The sequence below is a fragment of the Podarcis erhardii genome (genome assembly GCF_964252035.2).
Source record: "Podarcis erhardii genome assembly, chromosome: 3".
Lineage (NCBI taxonomy): Eukaryota > Metazoa > Chordata > Lepidosauria > Squamata > Lacertidae > Podarcis > Podarcis erhardii.
The window spans coordinates 67,130,473-67,146,644 of record NC_138507.1 but is presented as its reverse complement, the minus strand read 5'-3'; the positions used below and the strand labels follow the sequence as shown (position 1 = coordinate 67,146,644).

The following is a 16,172-nucleotide window of genomic DNA, read 5'->3' as shown; positions in this document are numbered from 1 at the left end:
TAGACTATATAGCAGTGGTGGCAAACCTAAGGCACACATGCCAGAGAGGGCACTCAGAGCCCCCTCTGTGGGCATGCGCGCCGTGCCCCAACAGAGCCATAGTTTCCATGCTGGGAGTGGGAGAGGTGGGCTCACATGCGAATCCAAAACCTGCAGCCCTGGTGCCTTAGCTTCCATGCCAGGGGTAGGGGAGGAGTGAGGAGGAGAGGACTGGATCAGGGTTAGGATTAGGGTCAGTGTTGTTTGATTTTTCTTGTGATTTTGATTTATTTGTGGTTGTTTTGCTTTTTTCAATTTGTTGCGTTGCTGCTTTTTCACGAGTTGCAAGTTTGTTGGCTTTGTGGTTTTCTGGAAAGTTCCAGCTTTTATTTTGAATGCAGCCCTGTGCGCGCCCCCCCCCCCCCGGCTGAGTGAGGGAAGGCTGGGCCAGCGAGTGATGTCGCCCCCTACCCTGCCTGCTCCACTTCTGAGAGATCCCTGCCTCCACTCCTGCTTGCAGGCAAGTAGGAGTGGGATTGGGCTGCTATGCTAGGCAGCATTGCTGGGAAGAGGAGCTGGATCGGGGCTGCTCAGCTAGGGAGGTGCAGGCTCATAGAGGGGTTCACGGCTGCACTCCTCTTAAGGGAGTAGTTTAAAGGAGCCCCCACCACTGCATCAGATCCCCTGCAAACCCGTGAAGGCAGCCAGGCGGAATATTTGCTGGGGTTGGGGAAGGTGGAGGCAGCCCGGAAGCTGCATGTGAGAGCCCCCACACCACCTGAAGGCAGCCAGGGCTCCTCAGCCACTGTTCCCCCCCCCCCAATTTGAACTGTATTTTTCCCAGTTTGAACTGTATTTATTTTTCCCCTGGTGGCGATTTTCTTGAGTCAAAATGAGAGTTCCCCTAAACTTTTTTTTTTTTTTAAAGCACTGAGTTATACCATAAAATTATATATAAATGGAAAGATTATTTAATGAAGAATGTAATGCAATAACTTTTATGAAGCATTATTTATTACAACAGTCATAAAGAAGAAACGTGAAACACACAGAAAAAAATAAGATATACAGGTTAAATTGCCGTGTTGGCACTTTGCGATAAATAAGTGGGTTTTGGGTTGCAGTTTGGGCACTCTGTGTCTAAAAGGTTCGTGATCACTGCTATATAGATTCCTTTCTTCATGAGTGTGAAGCACAATTTCCCACCAAAAAACCCACAAAAAATATACAGATTAATCACACAACCACAACCAATACTCAGATTCTGTCTTGTTCTTAATTTACATGTGTAGCTTTATTGTTTTATACCATTTAATTTAAGTAGTGAGGCATGTTTTGGTTTTATGACTGCTTTTACCCAGCAACCAATCACATGCCACAGCATATTTATCATTTCCATACATTAGATGTAAAGCAGCTCTTACACATACAAAGTCTCACATTTCAAAACTCATTAACCAATTGTTAAAAGCAGAACTCATACACTAAAGTCCTGCTAATTTATTTCACATTAATGTGGAAATTGCACAAGCTTGCTGACCTTTTGAAACTGCTTTTTTAAAAAGTCTACAATCAGTGCATGAAGGCAAACTTTCATGTTTTGTTTCAGACACCTGAATATGTACTACTGTACATATGAAAACTTAAGTACTGGAAGCATAGGAGCCAACTTCTAGGGGCCGAGGGCCCATTCGCCTCCCCAAATAAAATATTTGAGGGCGTCACACCCCTGCAAAGTTGATGGGCATTGCCATTCAAATGGTGTGCGTGTGCCATGTAATGTGATTATGTGGGTCGGGGCTTACCTGCCCCCCTATTCAAGTTGGCACACCTGACTGCAAGCATACCTCAAGGTTTGACAGGTGTGAAGTCACTAGCAGAGCAATCTTAAGTGGGATTGGAGGAAAAACATGGTAGCTATACCACCACATCCCAAATACTGTTGGCTCATGCCAGCCGGGCTGAAAAGTGGAGAGAAAGGTTTCTTGAAATTCTTCATGCCATCTCCAGGCTGGCACAACTGTGGGGCCCAAGGATACACAAGGCTTTGGCTCTAAAACTGCCAGTACCCCACCCCTGTGATGCTTACCACTTCAGGGCTTACCACTGGAGACAGCTTCTGCCCACCTGCGTAGCACCCCTCACAACTAGCCGTGTGACTCAGTGCCAGCAGAGTCAACTACAGCGCTCAGCCTTCAAACATTGGGGATGGGGTTAGAATTGTATACCTACCTGATATTCAAAAGCTGTTTTTAAGACATGTGTTTACTTGTTACTGTGTGGTTTAACAGAAGTGATTTGGAGTCCGTATGTATATCACTGAAATGTTGTGATAGGCTAGATGAGCACTAAATAATCTTAACAAAACAGAGGTTCTGGGCACAGATAGTTTACTTGCTCAGGGAGATGGGTGTTCAGCCTGTTCTAGATGGGTTTGCACTCTACCCTATAGAATAAGATTCAGTCTGGGTGTGTTTATGGATCTTGTGTCTTGTGATACATAGTACCTTTCATTAGCTGTGAGTGCTGTACCAGCCATAGTCTGGCTTGGACAGAGAGAGCCTGGCTATTCTCCATACTCTGATAAACCACCCAGTATTGTTTACTATAATGAATTATATGTGGAACTGCATCTGAAGACTTGCATGATAGCTACTGATGGTACAGAATACAGCTACCAAACTACAGGCATTACAACATTAGGCTTAAAAACTTCACCAGCTGGTTTGTTTCCAAGCAGAATTCAAGGTATTGATGCAAATTTCCAAAACTATAAACCGTTTTGAGTACTGGGTTCCTAAAGGACATCCATCAGCCCAACGATTTAAGTCAGCAAGCATGAGAGGTAGATGGCAACCATAGGGAAAGCCTTTTCAGAGAGGATGCCACATTTACAGAATTCCCTTTCCAGGAATACCTGCCCTGCCTGTTTTATCTTTTCAGCATCAGGCAAAGATGTTTTTTGTTACCACAGGCCTTTTAAGCTCTGGACTATCTTTGTTTTTATCTACTTATTCTACTCAATCTTACTTTTTACTATTTTATTCTGGGTTTGCACTGTTTAATTGTTTTGAATTGCTCTGGGAACCAGTTGGGTGAGGTGATGTACAAATATATCCAATGCTTATCTTGAGGGCTGCACGTGGCCCTCAAGGCATTTCTGGGTGACCCTCAGCAACATTTGACACACACACACCTCAGCCCTCACACTGCCTTCCCCAAGCCAGTAACGTTAAGTGCTGGGCTTTGGGAGGAAGCCATGAATGCTCTGACAGGGTTCTAGAGTCCTCACACCTCCTTCCCACAGCTGGGAAGTGCTAACTAGGCTTTGGGAAGGAGGTGTGAGGACTCTAGGACCCTGACAGAGCCTTGCACCTTCTTCCCAAAGCCTGGCTCCTTGCTTAGATGCCTATGGGAAGGGGGTGTGCGGCCAACGGTTTCCATGTCAAAGTTGTCTTGTGGTCCATTTGGTAAAGCTTGACTGCCCTGGTATGGGCACAAGGATGAGACCTGAGGCTACTACCTTATGCACACTTAAGTCCGACTAAATTCTGTGGGAATTAAGTCAGTATTAGTAAGTCAGTCTGAATGAAATACTTACCGTATTTTTCGTCCTATAGGGCGCACCGGCCCATAGGACGCACCTCGGGGTTTTTTTTGGGGGGGGGGGAATGAATAAAAAAAATTATTCCCCCCCCCCCACAGCCCCAGCTGCCGCCCCAAGCCTCGCGCGCCCGGCAGGACCTCCCTCCGGGCACTCAAGGCTTGCGGACACCCGTCCGAAGCACGGGGCACCCTCCGGAGGGCTCCCCATGCTTCAAGCGGCAGGCTGCCGCCCCAAGCCTCGTGCGCCCAGCGGGACCTCCCGCCGGGCGCGCAAGGCTTGCGGATAGCTTCCTGAAGCCTGGAGAGCGAGCGGGGTCGGTGCGCACCGACGCCTCTCGCTCTCCAGGCTTCAGCGAAAGCCTGCATTCGCCCCATAGGATGCACACACATTTCCCCTTCATTTTTGGAGGGGAAAAAGTGCGTCCTATGGGGCGAAAAATACGGTAATTTCAAGCCTTTTCAGATCCACTGAACTTATATAATAAAATTAGTGGTATCAAAGAAATGCAAATATTATGTATTAAACATGTATGTACAATGGAGCCTGACACTCCATAACAAAACATTATTAGAACTCCTTTGCCTATGGCTGCTTTTAAACTCCACATCAACTTTCTGGAACCAACAAAGAGTAGCTACACACAACAGAACTAAACAAAACAGAATCTTCAATTTTAAATCCTATGGGCTCCTTACATTTTCTAACAAATAACTTTTTTCTCTAACAGCAAGCTTCCAGTAAATACATAAATGCAGATAGAACAGTTTATTAGATCCTGGTTTGATTAAAATTTAGTAAGTAAAATATTCTGAACCTTTTCTCTTAATATTATTACAACATAATATTTGTAACACCTAGCATTGTAGATGTTTGAAGCTTAACAGGAAAGGCAGTGCAAAGCTACAGATCATACAGAAGAACACAAATAGCCTGTCTAAGTTGTTACAGGAAGCAATTCAGGGAACAAAAGCAAATTCAGAAATTTTTAAGTATTCCAAACCCATGCCCCAACATGACTGGGGGGAAATATCATAAGTATGTATTATAGCTGCAATCCTACATATTGAGAACTCACTACTGCAATCGCATTTCTTTCTATCTTCAGATATAAGGACACCTATTATTCAAAGCACTAGCAAGCAGAAGCATATTCACTTTGGGGCAGATGATGCCATTTATAGATTAGGTTAATTCTCATATGCACTATTGTTATCCGGATTTCTCTCCTTTTTAAAAAACACAAAAGGCCACTCAGCAAGTTCTTCCCCCCCCCCCTGCAGTTCTAGAGTCTCAGCACTCCAGTCGTGCACTGATATTTGACTATTGCCACAAAGCATCGAAGCAATAGCCACATGTAATCAAAACATTTCAACAGGTGCCAAGCCAAACACATGTATTTTTGTACCAATTGTGGCCTATATATCTGTACTGCCAACTATGGCATAGTACTTTTTCAGTTACTTATGACACCACTGGATCCCTTTTTTTAAGGGTTAACTCTCATCTTCAAGCCTTTTTCTCAGTACAACTGCTGATTGCTGATACATTCAAAAAATTACTTTTTATGTGGCCCTCCATAAACACCTACAAAAATGCACTGAAGAGTAAGCATATTTGATATTCTAAGCAAGGCTTAAGTAGCCACTTAAAATTGCGTATTATAAATATTGTAGTGCCAATTCAATCCTTTGAAAATATACCTCACGTTAAAAATAGTATTGGTCATTAACCCTAGCTGCTTTACTTTCTTACCCTCAAATAAGCGTATCTTATTTTTGTTTTGGCCACCTCATGGCAATTCCCTCCCTCCTATAACTGCTCGGGGGAGAGAACATCGCATGGAGCGAATGTTTGAAGATGCAGTTCTCGCTCCAGTACGCCGCCTATGTCGGTGTATTACACCCCAAAGCAGCCACAGCCGACAGGCCCGGCTTCGTTTTTCCCTCTCTCCCCGCCGTTGCAAATGAGCGCCCGCCCGCCCCGAGCCCGGTGCGGCCTGCGCTTGCTGCTCGCTGGAAGCGGCGCGCGAAAAGGCGAGGCGAGGCGGGCGGGGAAGGAGGCGAGGGGGGAGGGGTGGCTCCTGCTGCTGCTGTTGCCGCCACAGCGCTCGTCGCCGCCTCCCCTCCCCCTCCTCTCTGCCTCTCTCCCCGGCGGGGGCTCCTCGCCACAGCCTCTCTACTCCGCTCTCGGTCATGTGACCCTAACGTAACCGGACAGGAAAAGCCGCCGCCGCCGCCGCCGTCTCCGACTCCGTTGTTGCTGCTGCTGCTGCTGGGCGCGCGCCGAGGCGGCGGCGGGGGCTCCCGGAGAGCGCGAGCCAGGTGAGCTCCGTCTGCCCCCCCCCACATACACAAGGTGAATCGGGGCGGCGGGGGGGGGGGAGAAGCGGCGGCGGCGGCGGCGGAGGAGGCCAAGGCGTCCGGCTGCTCCCCCACCCCCGCTCCATGCCCACCATTGTGCTGGCGGTTGAGCTAGGCCAGGTCGGGACCCGAAAGGAGGGAAAGGGCGGCCCGAGCACCTCAGGGGGATTTCGCGACTAACCGGCGGCGGCCTCGAGACGGTGGAGGCTGCTGCCCGCCCCCCGGGGTCGGCGGGGGGGAAGGTCGCCCGGTCAGGACCCGAGCGGGGGGGGGGATTTCTGCTCCCACCAGCCCTGGCCCGCGGGGTCAGCGTGAGCTGGGCTCGGTTCGGGCCCCTGGGCGCCTGCTTTCCCCGCTCCCTCCGGTCTCCCTCCCTCCCTCCCTCCCTCCCTCGGAGCCGCCGAGCTACGCAGCGGCCTTCCCCGCTTTTTCTCTCACCAGCGGCAGCAGCAGCAGCAGCAGCCCGGCCTAGAGAGGGGGGAGGGGCGGGCGCTGAGGCAGCCGCGCGGAGCGGGAAAGGGAGGGGGAGGGAGGGAGGGAGCGAGAAGGAGGGAGGGCGGGGGGGTTGAGGGTGGGCGGCTCCGTCTGCGTCTCTTCAGCAGCCTAGGCGGCCCTGGCGACAGCGGCGGATCCCGTCTCTCGCGCGCCTTAGGCGCCGCAGCTCGCTCGCTCGCGCTGCTTACGTCGCCTCGCGCCGCCGTCCGTCCTCGCGTACGCCCCGCCCCCCTCCGGGAGCTGCGTGTACGCGCACGTGGAGACCTCGCGTCGCCGAGGGGAAGGAGAGGGAGGGAGGGAGGGAGGGCAGGGGGCGTGGCGTAGGCGGAGCTGCGGCTGCGAGAGTCCGGGGGCGCGCGCGATGGCTGCGGCGGCTTGGCTTTGCCTGTCCTCTTTCCCCCGCCCGCCCACCGACGGGCAAGCCAATAGGAAACGCCGTCAGCGCAGGCACCCCGTGATTCACCGCGGGAAGCGCCGGGTGAGGAGCTAAAAGGAAGGTTGCGGCGCTCCTTCGCTATTGGTTGCTGTTGATTTCTCTCCGTCTGGCTGTCGCCTATGAGCGCCGCCTCGGAGTCTCGCTGGCTCTTGTGGGTGGTTTAGAGAAGGAGCCGGACGGTCTGCTTTCTTGCCGGGCGAGCAGCCGCTTAGTTTGCAAAATGCTCCTTTCCCCCGCTTCCTTCCTGCCCGGGATGCTGACGGGATTTGCCATTTTTATTCGGCGCCTTAAAGCTCTTAAGTGTTTTATTTCGATAAATTCTGTTCGTCGCAGTAGCAGACGAACCAGGAGCACAACCACAAGAGCCTCAAATTTTTATTTAGTGCCACAAACCCAATGTCCTGGTCATCTTGGACTGAAAAATAAATCCGTTAAAGGGGGATATTTAACTTTTAAGTTATCACCAGATTCCCTGGGACTCCTTTGTTTTAAATCCAAGTGTTTCAGGTCTGTACATTGGAATAGCAATGTTGTTGTTTAGTGGTTTAGTCGTGTCCGACTCTTCGTGACCCCATGGACCAGAGCACGCCAGGCACTCTTGTCTTCCACTGGCTCCCGCAGCCTGGTCAAACTCATGTTTGTAGCTTCGAGAACACTGTCCAACCATCTCGTCCTCTGTCGTCCCCTTCTCCTTGTGCCCTCAATCTTTCCCAACATCAGGGTCTTTTCCAGGGAGTCTTCTCATGATGTAGCCAAAGTATTGTAGCCTCAGCATCAGGATCTGTCTTTCCAGTGAGCACTCATTTGCATATAACACTTAATCCAAGGATCTGAGATTCACACCATAAAAATACAATATAATTTTAAAAAAGCATACATAAAAACAACAAAACCCTTCCCTTCCACAAACACATTTAAAAGAGTATAGGATGTTAAATAGCCAAAGGCATGGTGGAAGGCGAATGTTGTTGCCTGGTGAGAAAAGACCTGTTTTTGTGTTGCTGCCTTCTGGACATCTTGTGGAGGAGGCACATGAAGAAGATCCTTAGAAGATAATCTGTGGGTCTGGGTAGGTTCATATGGAAAGAGGCAGTCCTTGAGGTATTGTGGTCTTGAGCCATTTACGGCTTTATAGGTCAAAATCAGCACTTTGAATTGGACCTGGAAACTAAATGGCAGCCAGTACAGTCAGGCAAGGAGTGGTGTAATAAGCTACAACCATTGCCCCGGTGAGCAACTTGGCCACGGGACATTGTTAATAATCTGGGGTGCAAGACAGCCTAAAAATCCAGATCAAGCTAGTGCCATAATTTAATTAAGGTTTGATGTGTTTAATTTGGCTTGCGTTACAAATTATGTGCCGTGGGAAGTGGTGTATTCTAAGCATCAATAATTGCTGTGGGTAAGCCACTAATTAAATTAGGCAATTTTCTGAAGTTGTGTATCAGGTCAGTAATGCTAGCCAATCAACAAGTGTTGATTGAAAAGACTAATTTCCTTGTTTAGGTAAAGGAGGGGAAGGGGCATAGACCATTTGAAGTTCAAAGCCTCAAAAGAGATGTGTGAAAAGTTAATCCCCTTTGAGGTAGGTAAAAGGTAACGGTAAAGGACCCCTTGGCAGTTAAGTCCAGTCAAAAGCGACTATGGGGTTGAGGCCAAGGGAGCCAGTGTTTGTCCACAGACAGCTTTCCGGGTCATGTGGCCAGCAGGACTAAACCGCTTCTGGCGCAACGGAACACTGTGACAGAAACCAGAGCGCACGAAAACACTGTTTACCTTCCCGCCACAGCGGTATCTATATATCTCTTGCACTGGTGGTCTCGACCTGCTAGGTTGGCAGGAGCTAGGACAGAGCAATGGGAGCTCACCCTGTCGTAGGGATTCGAACTGCCAACCTTCTGATCAGCAAGCCCAAGAGGTTCAGTGGTTTAGACCACAGTACTATCCATGTCCCTTTGAGGTAATTTGCTTTAGCATAGCAAAGGAGGGACCAGAGCTGAGGCTAGGAAAGAAGCTATGAGGTTAGAGCTGGACTGATGTAATCAGGAAGCAGAAATGAACTGCCAAGCTATGTTGTGCCCTGCAGTGCAAGATAGGCTGAAGAGAAAAGATGGTGCTGAGCTTATTGTTGTTGCTGCTATGGAATAAGCTGACATGTTTTGGGCTGCTGCTGCTGCTGCTGCGAACTTCCTCCATTGTAGGCTCCAGGTTGTATATACAGTATGTGTAAATAAACCCGCTTAACATCATGAAAGAAGGATGGAGCTCTGTAGAGGCACTGGCTGGGTTCACAGTTTCCCCTGCATCGTGTTTTTTTGCGCACGCACACACACATCATAGTCAGTTCAAAAATTATGAAACCAGTATCATGATATGGACTTCAAACTGGTTTTGGACAATATATTGCCCAGCCCTAGTGACATTACACCACCTGTAACCTCCCCCTCCCAACTCTGCTATATACCCTGAGCTCAGGAACAGGGTCAATCACTGGCCATTGTCTGGTAATTGCACCTTGATTTCACTTTTCCCCAGGGCAATTTCTTAATATTGGGCATGTTCCCTTCAATACTTCAAATATTATCTAAATTTTACCATTTATTAATTTCTAACATTCACTAGCCCTAGCAGTTATGGGTGCCCTTTTACTCCCAAATTCTGTTTACCCCAGATCTGTAACAGTATGTTTGAGGAAATTGTTTTAAACAAGTATATTTGCTTTACAGAATTTAAAAGATGGATTTAGCCAACCATGGACTGATTCTTCTGCAGCAGCTCAATGCTCAACGGGAGTTTGGTTTCCTGTGTGACTGTACAGTTGCTATTGGTGATGTTTACTTCAAGGCACACAAATCTGTCCTTGCCTCTTTTTCCAACTATTTCAAGATGCTGTTTGTTCATCAAAGCAGGTACAGAAGTTATAAAATAATACACTTTAAAAATGGTATTTAGTTAAGGTAAAATAGTCTGAAGGAATTAGAAAGTGTTAAGGCAGCCTAATGTGAGTTGCTTTATAAATCACAATAACTAAACATTCAGCTTCATCCACAAATCAGTTAACCCGATTACAGTGCTAATCCTGTGGATTTCACTCCTAACTAGTTTGTGGATCAAGTTCATGAACTGCTGCCCTGAAGGTATATATTCTGGAATAAATTAGATCACATTTCTCACACACACACACACACACACACACACACACACACACACACATATATATTGCAGCAGTAGAAGTAATGCCTAAACCATGATAACAGATTTATTTTATTTATATGAACATGTCTAGGATTGCATTCTTGTATACTTAAAATTGTGCACTTAGTTGTATACTTAAATTATTGTAGTTACAGATAGGTAGCCGTGTTGGTCTGCCATAGTCAAAACAAAACAAATTCCTTCCAGTAGCACCTTAAAGACCAACTAAGTCAGTTCTTGGTATGAGCTTTCGTGTGCATGCACACTTCTTCAGATACCAATCTGAAGGTATCTGAAGGTATCTGAAGAAGTGTGCATGCACACGAAAGGTCATACCAAGAACTGACTTAGTTGGTCTTTAAGGTGCTACTGGAAGGAATTTGTTTTGTTTTAAATTATTGTAATCCTTCAGAAGCATTTTATCTTCCTCTTTAATACTGTTTTGAAATTTCTTTCAGTGAATGTGTCCGTTTGAAGGCAACTGACATACAGCCAGATATTTTCAGCTATCTCTTACATTTGATGTACACTGGAAAAATGGCACCTCAGCTCATAGATCCTGTTCGATTGGAGCAAGGAATAAAGTTTCTGCATGCGTTCCCGCTTATTCAAGAGGCTAGCCTTGCCAGTCAAGGAAACTTTACACACCCGGAGCAGATTTTTCCACTGGCATCTTCATTATACGGTATTCAGATAGCGGATCACCAGGCAAGAAATTCCACAAAAGCAGCCGCCACAACTGACAAACCTGTTCGAGGACCAAGGCCACAGTCATCAAGAGCAAATCAAGAACAGATGCATGAAGCCACCCAACTGTCACAGATACCACCACCACCGCTGCCTCAAGTGCCCCCAACAAATATGTCCACTTCAGACCCATTACAGCCTCCATTGTCTCCTGAACTGGTTTCTACTGCTCCTCATCCTTCTCCTCCAGGTGATGAAAACAACATGGAAGCCTCCTCCTCAGATGATCAGCCTGCTTCTCTCACAATTGCGCACGTCAAGCCAAGCATTATGAAAAAGAATGGAAGCTTCCCCAAATACTACGCTTGTCACCTCTGCGGTCGGCGATTCAATTTGCGAAGTAGTTTGCGTGAGCATCTCCAGATTCACACAGGGGTGCCTTTCTCATCAAGCCAGCACGGGGAAAGTAGCGTTCCTTTATCTCTGTGTAATAACGCTCCTGAAAAAGATTCTATGGAAGTTGCTGAAGCTGGAATGATTAGCGATAGCGAGCTGCAGCAGATCTCGGATTCACCCATCATTGATGGACAACCGCAGGCTGAAACACCGCCACCCTCTGACATTGCTGACATAGACAACTTGGAGCAAGCAGATCAAGAAAGGGAAGTTAAAAGGCGGAAGTACGAGTGTTCCATTTGTGGGCGCAAATTTATTCAGAAAAGCCACTGGAGGGAGCACATGTACATTCATACTGGCAAGCCTTTCAAGTGCAGCACCTGTGACAAAAGCTTCTGCCGGGCCAATCAAGCTGCTCGACATGTATGTCTAAACCAAAGCATGGACACCTACACTATGGTGGACAAGCAGACTCTGGAGCTTTGTACTTTTGAGGAAGGCAACCAAATGGACAACATGTTGGTACAGACCAACAAACCCTATAAATGCAACTTGTGTGACAAAACGTTCTCCACGCCTAATGAAGTCGTCAAACATTCGTGCCAAAGTCAGAACTCTGTCTTTACTCTAGACGAGGATAGATCCATTTTGCTAGGTGGTGGGGATGCTGAAACCACAGAGAGTGACCATTCGGTCTTAGACTCTATCAAAAAAGAACAGGAAGCAGTGTTGTTAGACTGACTGTGAGGCTCATATCATTATTATTTTTTAAGAAAACAGTTTGTCTTACTCATTTTTACTAAACCAATCCTCCTCCCCTCCCCACAACCATAACTACACTGACATGGAAGGAAGTCTGGCTCTGTTCCTTTTTCCAACAAAAGTATAAAATTAATAAAGGGTGTTGTATCACAGTATAACAATTGATTTTAACCAAGAAGAAAATGTATAAGGGTAACTCAGCTAACTATGTGAATAATGCTAAAATGCATCTGTAACATATTCTAAGCGAGTTCTAAGACTGTTTCTATATATATATACTTGAATGCAGTGAGATGCAATGTGAGAAGAAGACAGAAAGGAAACTAAACATGTTCATTAAACTACAATATTTTCTCTCAACAAATAGCATTTTGAGGGAATACCGAAGATACAAAATTCTCACGGTTACACACCTATAAGCTGTGTAAAGTTGTCATTTTACAAAAGCTTGGAAATTCCCTTAATGAACCAAGAACACTATTTTAATCCACATGATTATTGTCAAGTGTTTGTTTCCAGGTAACTTCATTGACATGATGTCCATTAAAAATGTATTATTAAGGCTTGACTCCAAGCGCAGTGACTTGGTAGTCAACCCCACTAACTGCAGTGGGACTTAAAACTTCCAGATAAATGTGTTTAGGACCAGATTTTGCTAAAATAGCAGTAATAATGTGATGGCAATCGTTTTATATGCATAAAAATATATGTATGTGTGTGTATGTACTTCAGGTAAATGCAGGTAAAATGTGTGCATGCACCCTTTCCAAACTGGCCACTGCTTGTAATGTCTCACAAATTGGTCCTTTTTAAAAGCATATTTACATTTGAATTGGTACAGGGTGTATGCATTTTTTTTATCCTGCTGACTAGTAATTGATAATGATGAACAGTGCTATCACCCAAAACGTGAAGGAAATCAGAGATTAGAAGAATTGTACATAGTGAGCCCTGTGCTAAATGTGGGAATAATAGATTTGAGCCTTTATAGTGTAACTGAAAAAGGAAAAACATTGTGGCTTTTTTATTTTATCAAAGCAGCAATCTGAGTTTATGTGATTAACGTAGGAATTAAGGGAAAGGAAATCTGGTCTTAAATAATATTTAGCTACTGGCATCCTCTTGTAACATAGCAAATGGTATAATGATGAAACTATCATGGTTGGTTTTTAAGTAACAGTGCAACATTGAGTGGAAAGCTATATATTCTTTATGTTCCTTCAATTTGGGCACCAGTCAAAGTGCAAAAAGAAATAAAGGGGACAGTGTACATTCAAGTTTCTGCTCTGGATAGTACCGTATGCAAATTTAAAATCAAGTTGCTGATTTTTATCTTTTTAATATATAAATATAATAATATTCTCCAATAGTATAAATAACCTGAGAGGAGGGAGTCCATTGAAAGGTCAATTGTCCTGGTGGGAAAGTTTCAAGAAACAGAGGCATTCCACCAGAAATGGGGGCAGTGTGTGTTTTGATGGGGGAGAGAGAGGCAGATACAAATCTGCTTTTGTATACATGTTTTATTTGAGTATCATCCTATTTTGTGTCTAGTTATGTTTTCCAGTTTGTAAGTTTTTATACATTATTTTATGGAATAAAAAAGGTATAAAATAAAATTTGATTTTTGTCAAGTCAAAGGTGATTGAATGTGAGCTGATCATATGTACATGCTGTGCAGATCTTAGAAATGGACTCAACATGCAGCACGAGGCTGTTGGGGGCCAAAGCAGCAGGAACAACTGATGTGGGAAATGTGTGTGTTTGCGAGGGGAAAGTCTATGCAATTCGCGATCATGGGCCTCTTATGTCCCCAAATTACTGCACTGCACAGCCACTCTGGAAAGGGACACACAGAATGTAACTGTTCTGTCATGGGCCTGTGCTTGCATCAGATCAAGCGTGTGAAGGCATAGAATCAAACTATAAGGCTTTCTCTTTAAAAAGTCGAAGGACTAGAGGTAAGCATGTTCTTAAATAGTTATCAGATTTCATGACTGCAGCTCAGAGTCCACAAAGAAAAAACGTGTAGTCGCCATGTTTAAACAAAATTCCTGATCCAGGAAGCTGCATGTGAAGCCCCATACACAGAGTGTGTGTCCCCACTGTTCCTACCCTTTACTCCATTATCGTTTGCTTGGACCCCAGAAATTTAAAAAGCACACTGCCTCACTCTCCTGACAGAGCTCCACTCCAGAAGATGTCAAAGCTAGCCTACGTGTGAGCTATACCAATTCAGACTACAAGGACATGTGTTGCATGTTTAAACCAAGCTCCCTTTAGGTACAACAGGGAATAAGGGGCTAGTTGAGCCCCTTCCTTGCTGTGCTATTTATAGGAAATAATTTACAAAGTGGCGCAATAAAATACATGTTTTGCCACCTGCAATTTCAAGTGGTACAGGTTGGCTGTTCACCGTAAGGGGCTAATCAGATCCACACAGCCTCACTGAAGTCAATGGCACAAATTACTTGCTGCCTATTACATTCCAGGCTCCATTTAATTTATAAACTGCTGGCATTAACCTTCACAGCTCTATAAAGAGTTTGGGGCCTGGCTACTTAGAAAGATCACCTGTACCTCTAGGCACCTAACCTTTTAATCAGCTCTGGTTCACTGGTGAAAGAAGTTGGTACCATGATGGCTGTATATCTGGAATGCCTTCCACAGGCTAGTTTGAATCCCCCCCCCCTTTTTGAGGCACTCTAAAAGATCGACTAGAAGTCTATTAAAAAAACCCTCAGAAGTCCCACTGCTTTCAAAGGGTCTTACACCTAGATAGATGCAAATGATTGCTATCTAAGGGTCAAATTCAGTGAAAAGCCATGGAAAGGTACTTGTAGACCTCCCCAACCCCCAACCCCCTTTTCCCTCCCCAAACCTGTTGGCAGTTCAAGGCACTTGGTGAATGGGGTGGCTCGTGGCACAGTGAAGCTTGTGGAAGTGGTGAGATCTAAAAATCAAAGGGGCTACTTAAGAGGAGACACTTTTGGGGGGGGGTGGATTGGGATCAGGGACTGACCACATTCTCAATTTTTCTCTAAATTCAACCCTAAATCACCATTTTAGATGGATTGGGTCAGTGAACGTTTACCTTTAGGTTCAGTGATATGATTATTCTAATTGTAATGTAATTGCCCTTTTGGCATGTACATAAAGCTTGCAGAGATTGCACCGAGCATCTCTTGTCAAGTCTATTGAGTTGAAATAGCAGGGTTTGTTATGCGATACCCGACCACACTGTTTCTATTGCAAAAGATGTATGCATGCATAAGGGCAGGATCGTAGGCATGCCAAATCCAATTCTTCATTTATTCTGCATTAATCTAATCTCATTGAATATTTGCTTTGTACTAGTAGGCAGTAAGGACTTGGCTCTCCAAAATCCTTTAGGAACGACAAGCTATTTGAATGACAGTGGATTAAAGAGGAGGAACTAAACTGCATAGAGTGCAAATGTTATTGGGACAGATATTATAAAGACAATACTAATGCAAAACAGAAATGTTTCCATTTCTAGATGTTCACATTCTAAGAACCTAAGCTGCTGCACTGTCCAGAAATGTGGATGGGTTACAACTGCTACACCATTGCACAATTAGTGCAAACACACCAGATGCTCTTCTGCAAGTCTTCAGAATTGCTGAACATGCTTCATTGGTAGCAATTTTCATAAATGAAACAACTGCACAAAATCTTACTGTAGCTGCATTAGTGTGGATCATATGGTGGATTGCTTCAACAACGCTTGCTGCCAGTGTATATTTAGCAAGGGTTATTTGCAACAATATCATGAATTCTTTCTATGTAATAAAAATGCAGATAATCACCTGACCCTAAATATATGTACATAAAAGCATGTTCCACTGAGAATTTCAGAGTAACTGTTTAGGATTGCAAAAAGCAAGCGATACTAAAACCCTACAACCACAATTTAGTCTTAAACCAAAAGGTTTTGGTATTTCCGAGATGCCCAGGCTGCAATTTGGCATTTAAAGCAGTAGGGAATCCCATAGCTTTATGTGCACCTGAAAATGCTTCTGCAAGTGGTCATTGTCACAAGCCAAAGCCTGATTTTCCCTTACCCAGTTGGTGCATTGCATTCCACCATTTCTTGGGATCAATGGAGTAATGGTGTTATTTCATGGGCCCCTCAGCTTTCAGGAAAAGATGAATGCTAGTTCCCTGGCTAGAAGTTCTCAAAGTTGTTCTTTTCAGGTACAAATCCCATCAGTGATGACAAAGAGACTACAAA

At 45.3% G+C, this 16,172-nt stretch overlaps 1 protein-coding gene and 1 long non-coding RNA gene across 3 annotated transcripts; one reads left to right on the top strand and one right to left on the bottom strand.

Annotated features, from left to right (window-relative positions):
* Nucleotides 1-971: 971 nt before the first annotated feature.
* LOC309338609 lies at nt 972-4,170 on the bottom strand. Its single transcript, XR_014154995.1, has 2 exons — nt 4,028-4,170; nt 972-3,575 (listed from the first exon to the last, which is right to left on the bottom strand). It is a non-coding gene; the product is annotated as an uncharacterized lncRNA (long non-coding RNA).
* A 1,595-nt stretch (nt 4,171-5,765) lies between these two features.
* ZBTB2 (zinc finger and BTB domain containing 2) lies at nt 5,766-13,536 on the top strand. 2 transcript variants are annotated; one of them, XM_081855930.1, is made up of 3 exons: nt 5,766-5,907; nt 9,604-9,786; nt 10,531-13,536. In XM_081855930.1, the coding sequence occupies exons 2-3, from the start codon at nt 9,614-9,616 to the stop codon at nt 11,894-11,896; spliced, it is 1,539 nt and encodes a 512-aa protein (XP_081712056.1). In that variant the 5' UTR covers nt 5,766-5,907; nt 9,604-9,613; the 3' UTR covers nt 11,897-13,536. The 2 variants fall into 2 exon arrangements, with proteins under 2 accessions (XP_081712056.1, XP_081712057.1); XM_081855931.1 differs by having other exon boundaries at nt 5,822-5,941.
* Nucleotides 13,537-16,172: the final 2,636 nt, after the last annotated feature.

Coding starts and splice junctions, on each gene's coding strand:
- ZBTB2 (XM_081855930.1), top strand. CDS start 9,614: ATGGATTTAGCCAACCATGGACTGATTCTTCTGCAGCAGCTCAATGCT. Junction 9,787..10,530: donor CTGTTTGTTCATCAAAGCAG/GTACAGAAGTTA, acceptor AATTTCTTTCAG/TGAATGTGTCCGTTTGAAGG.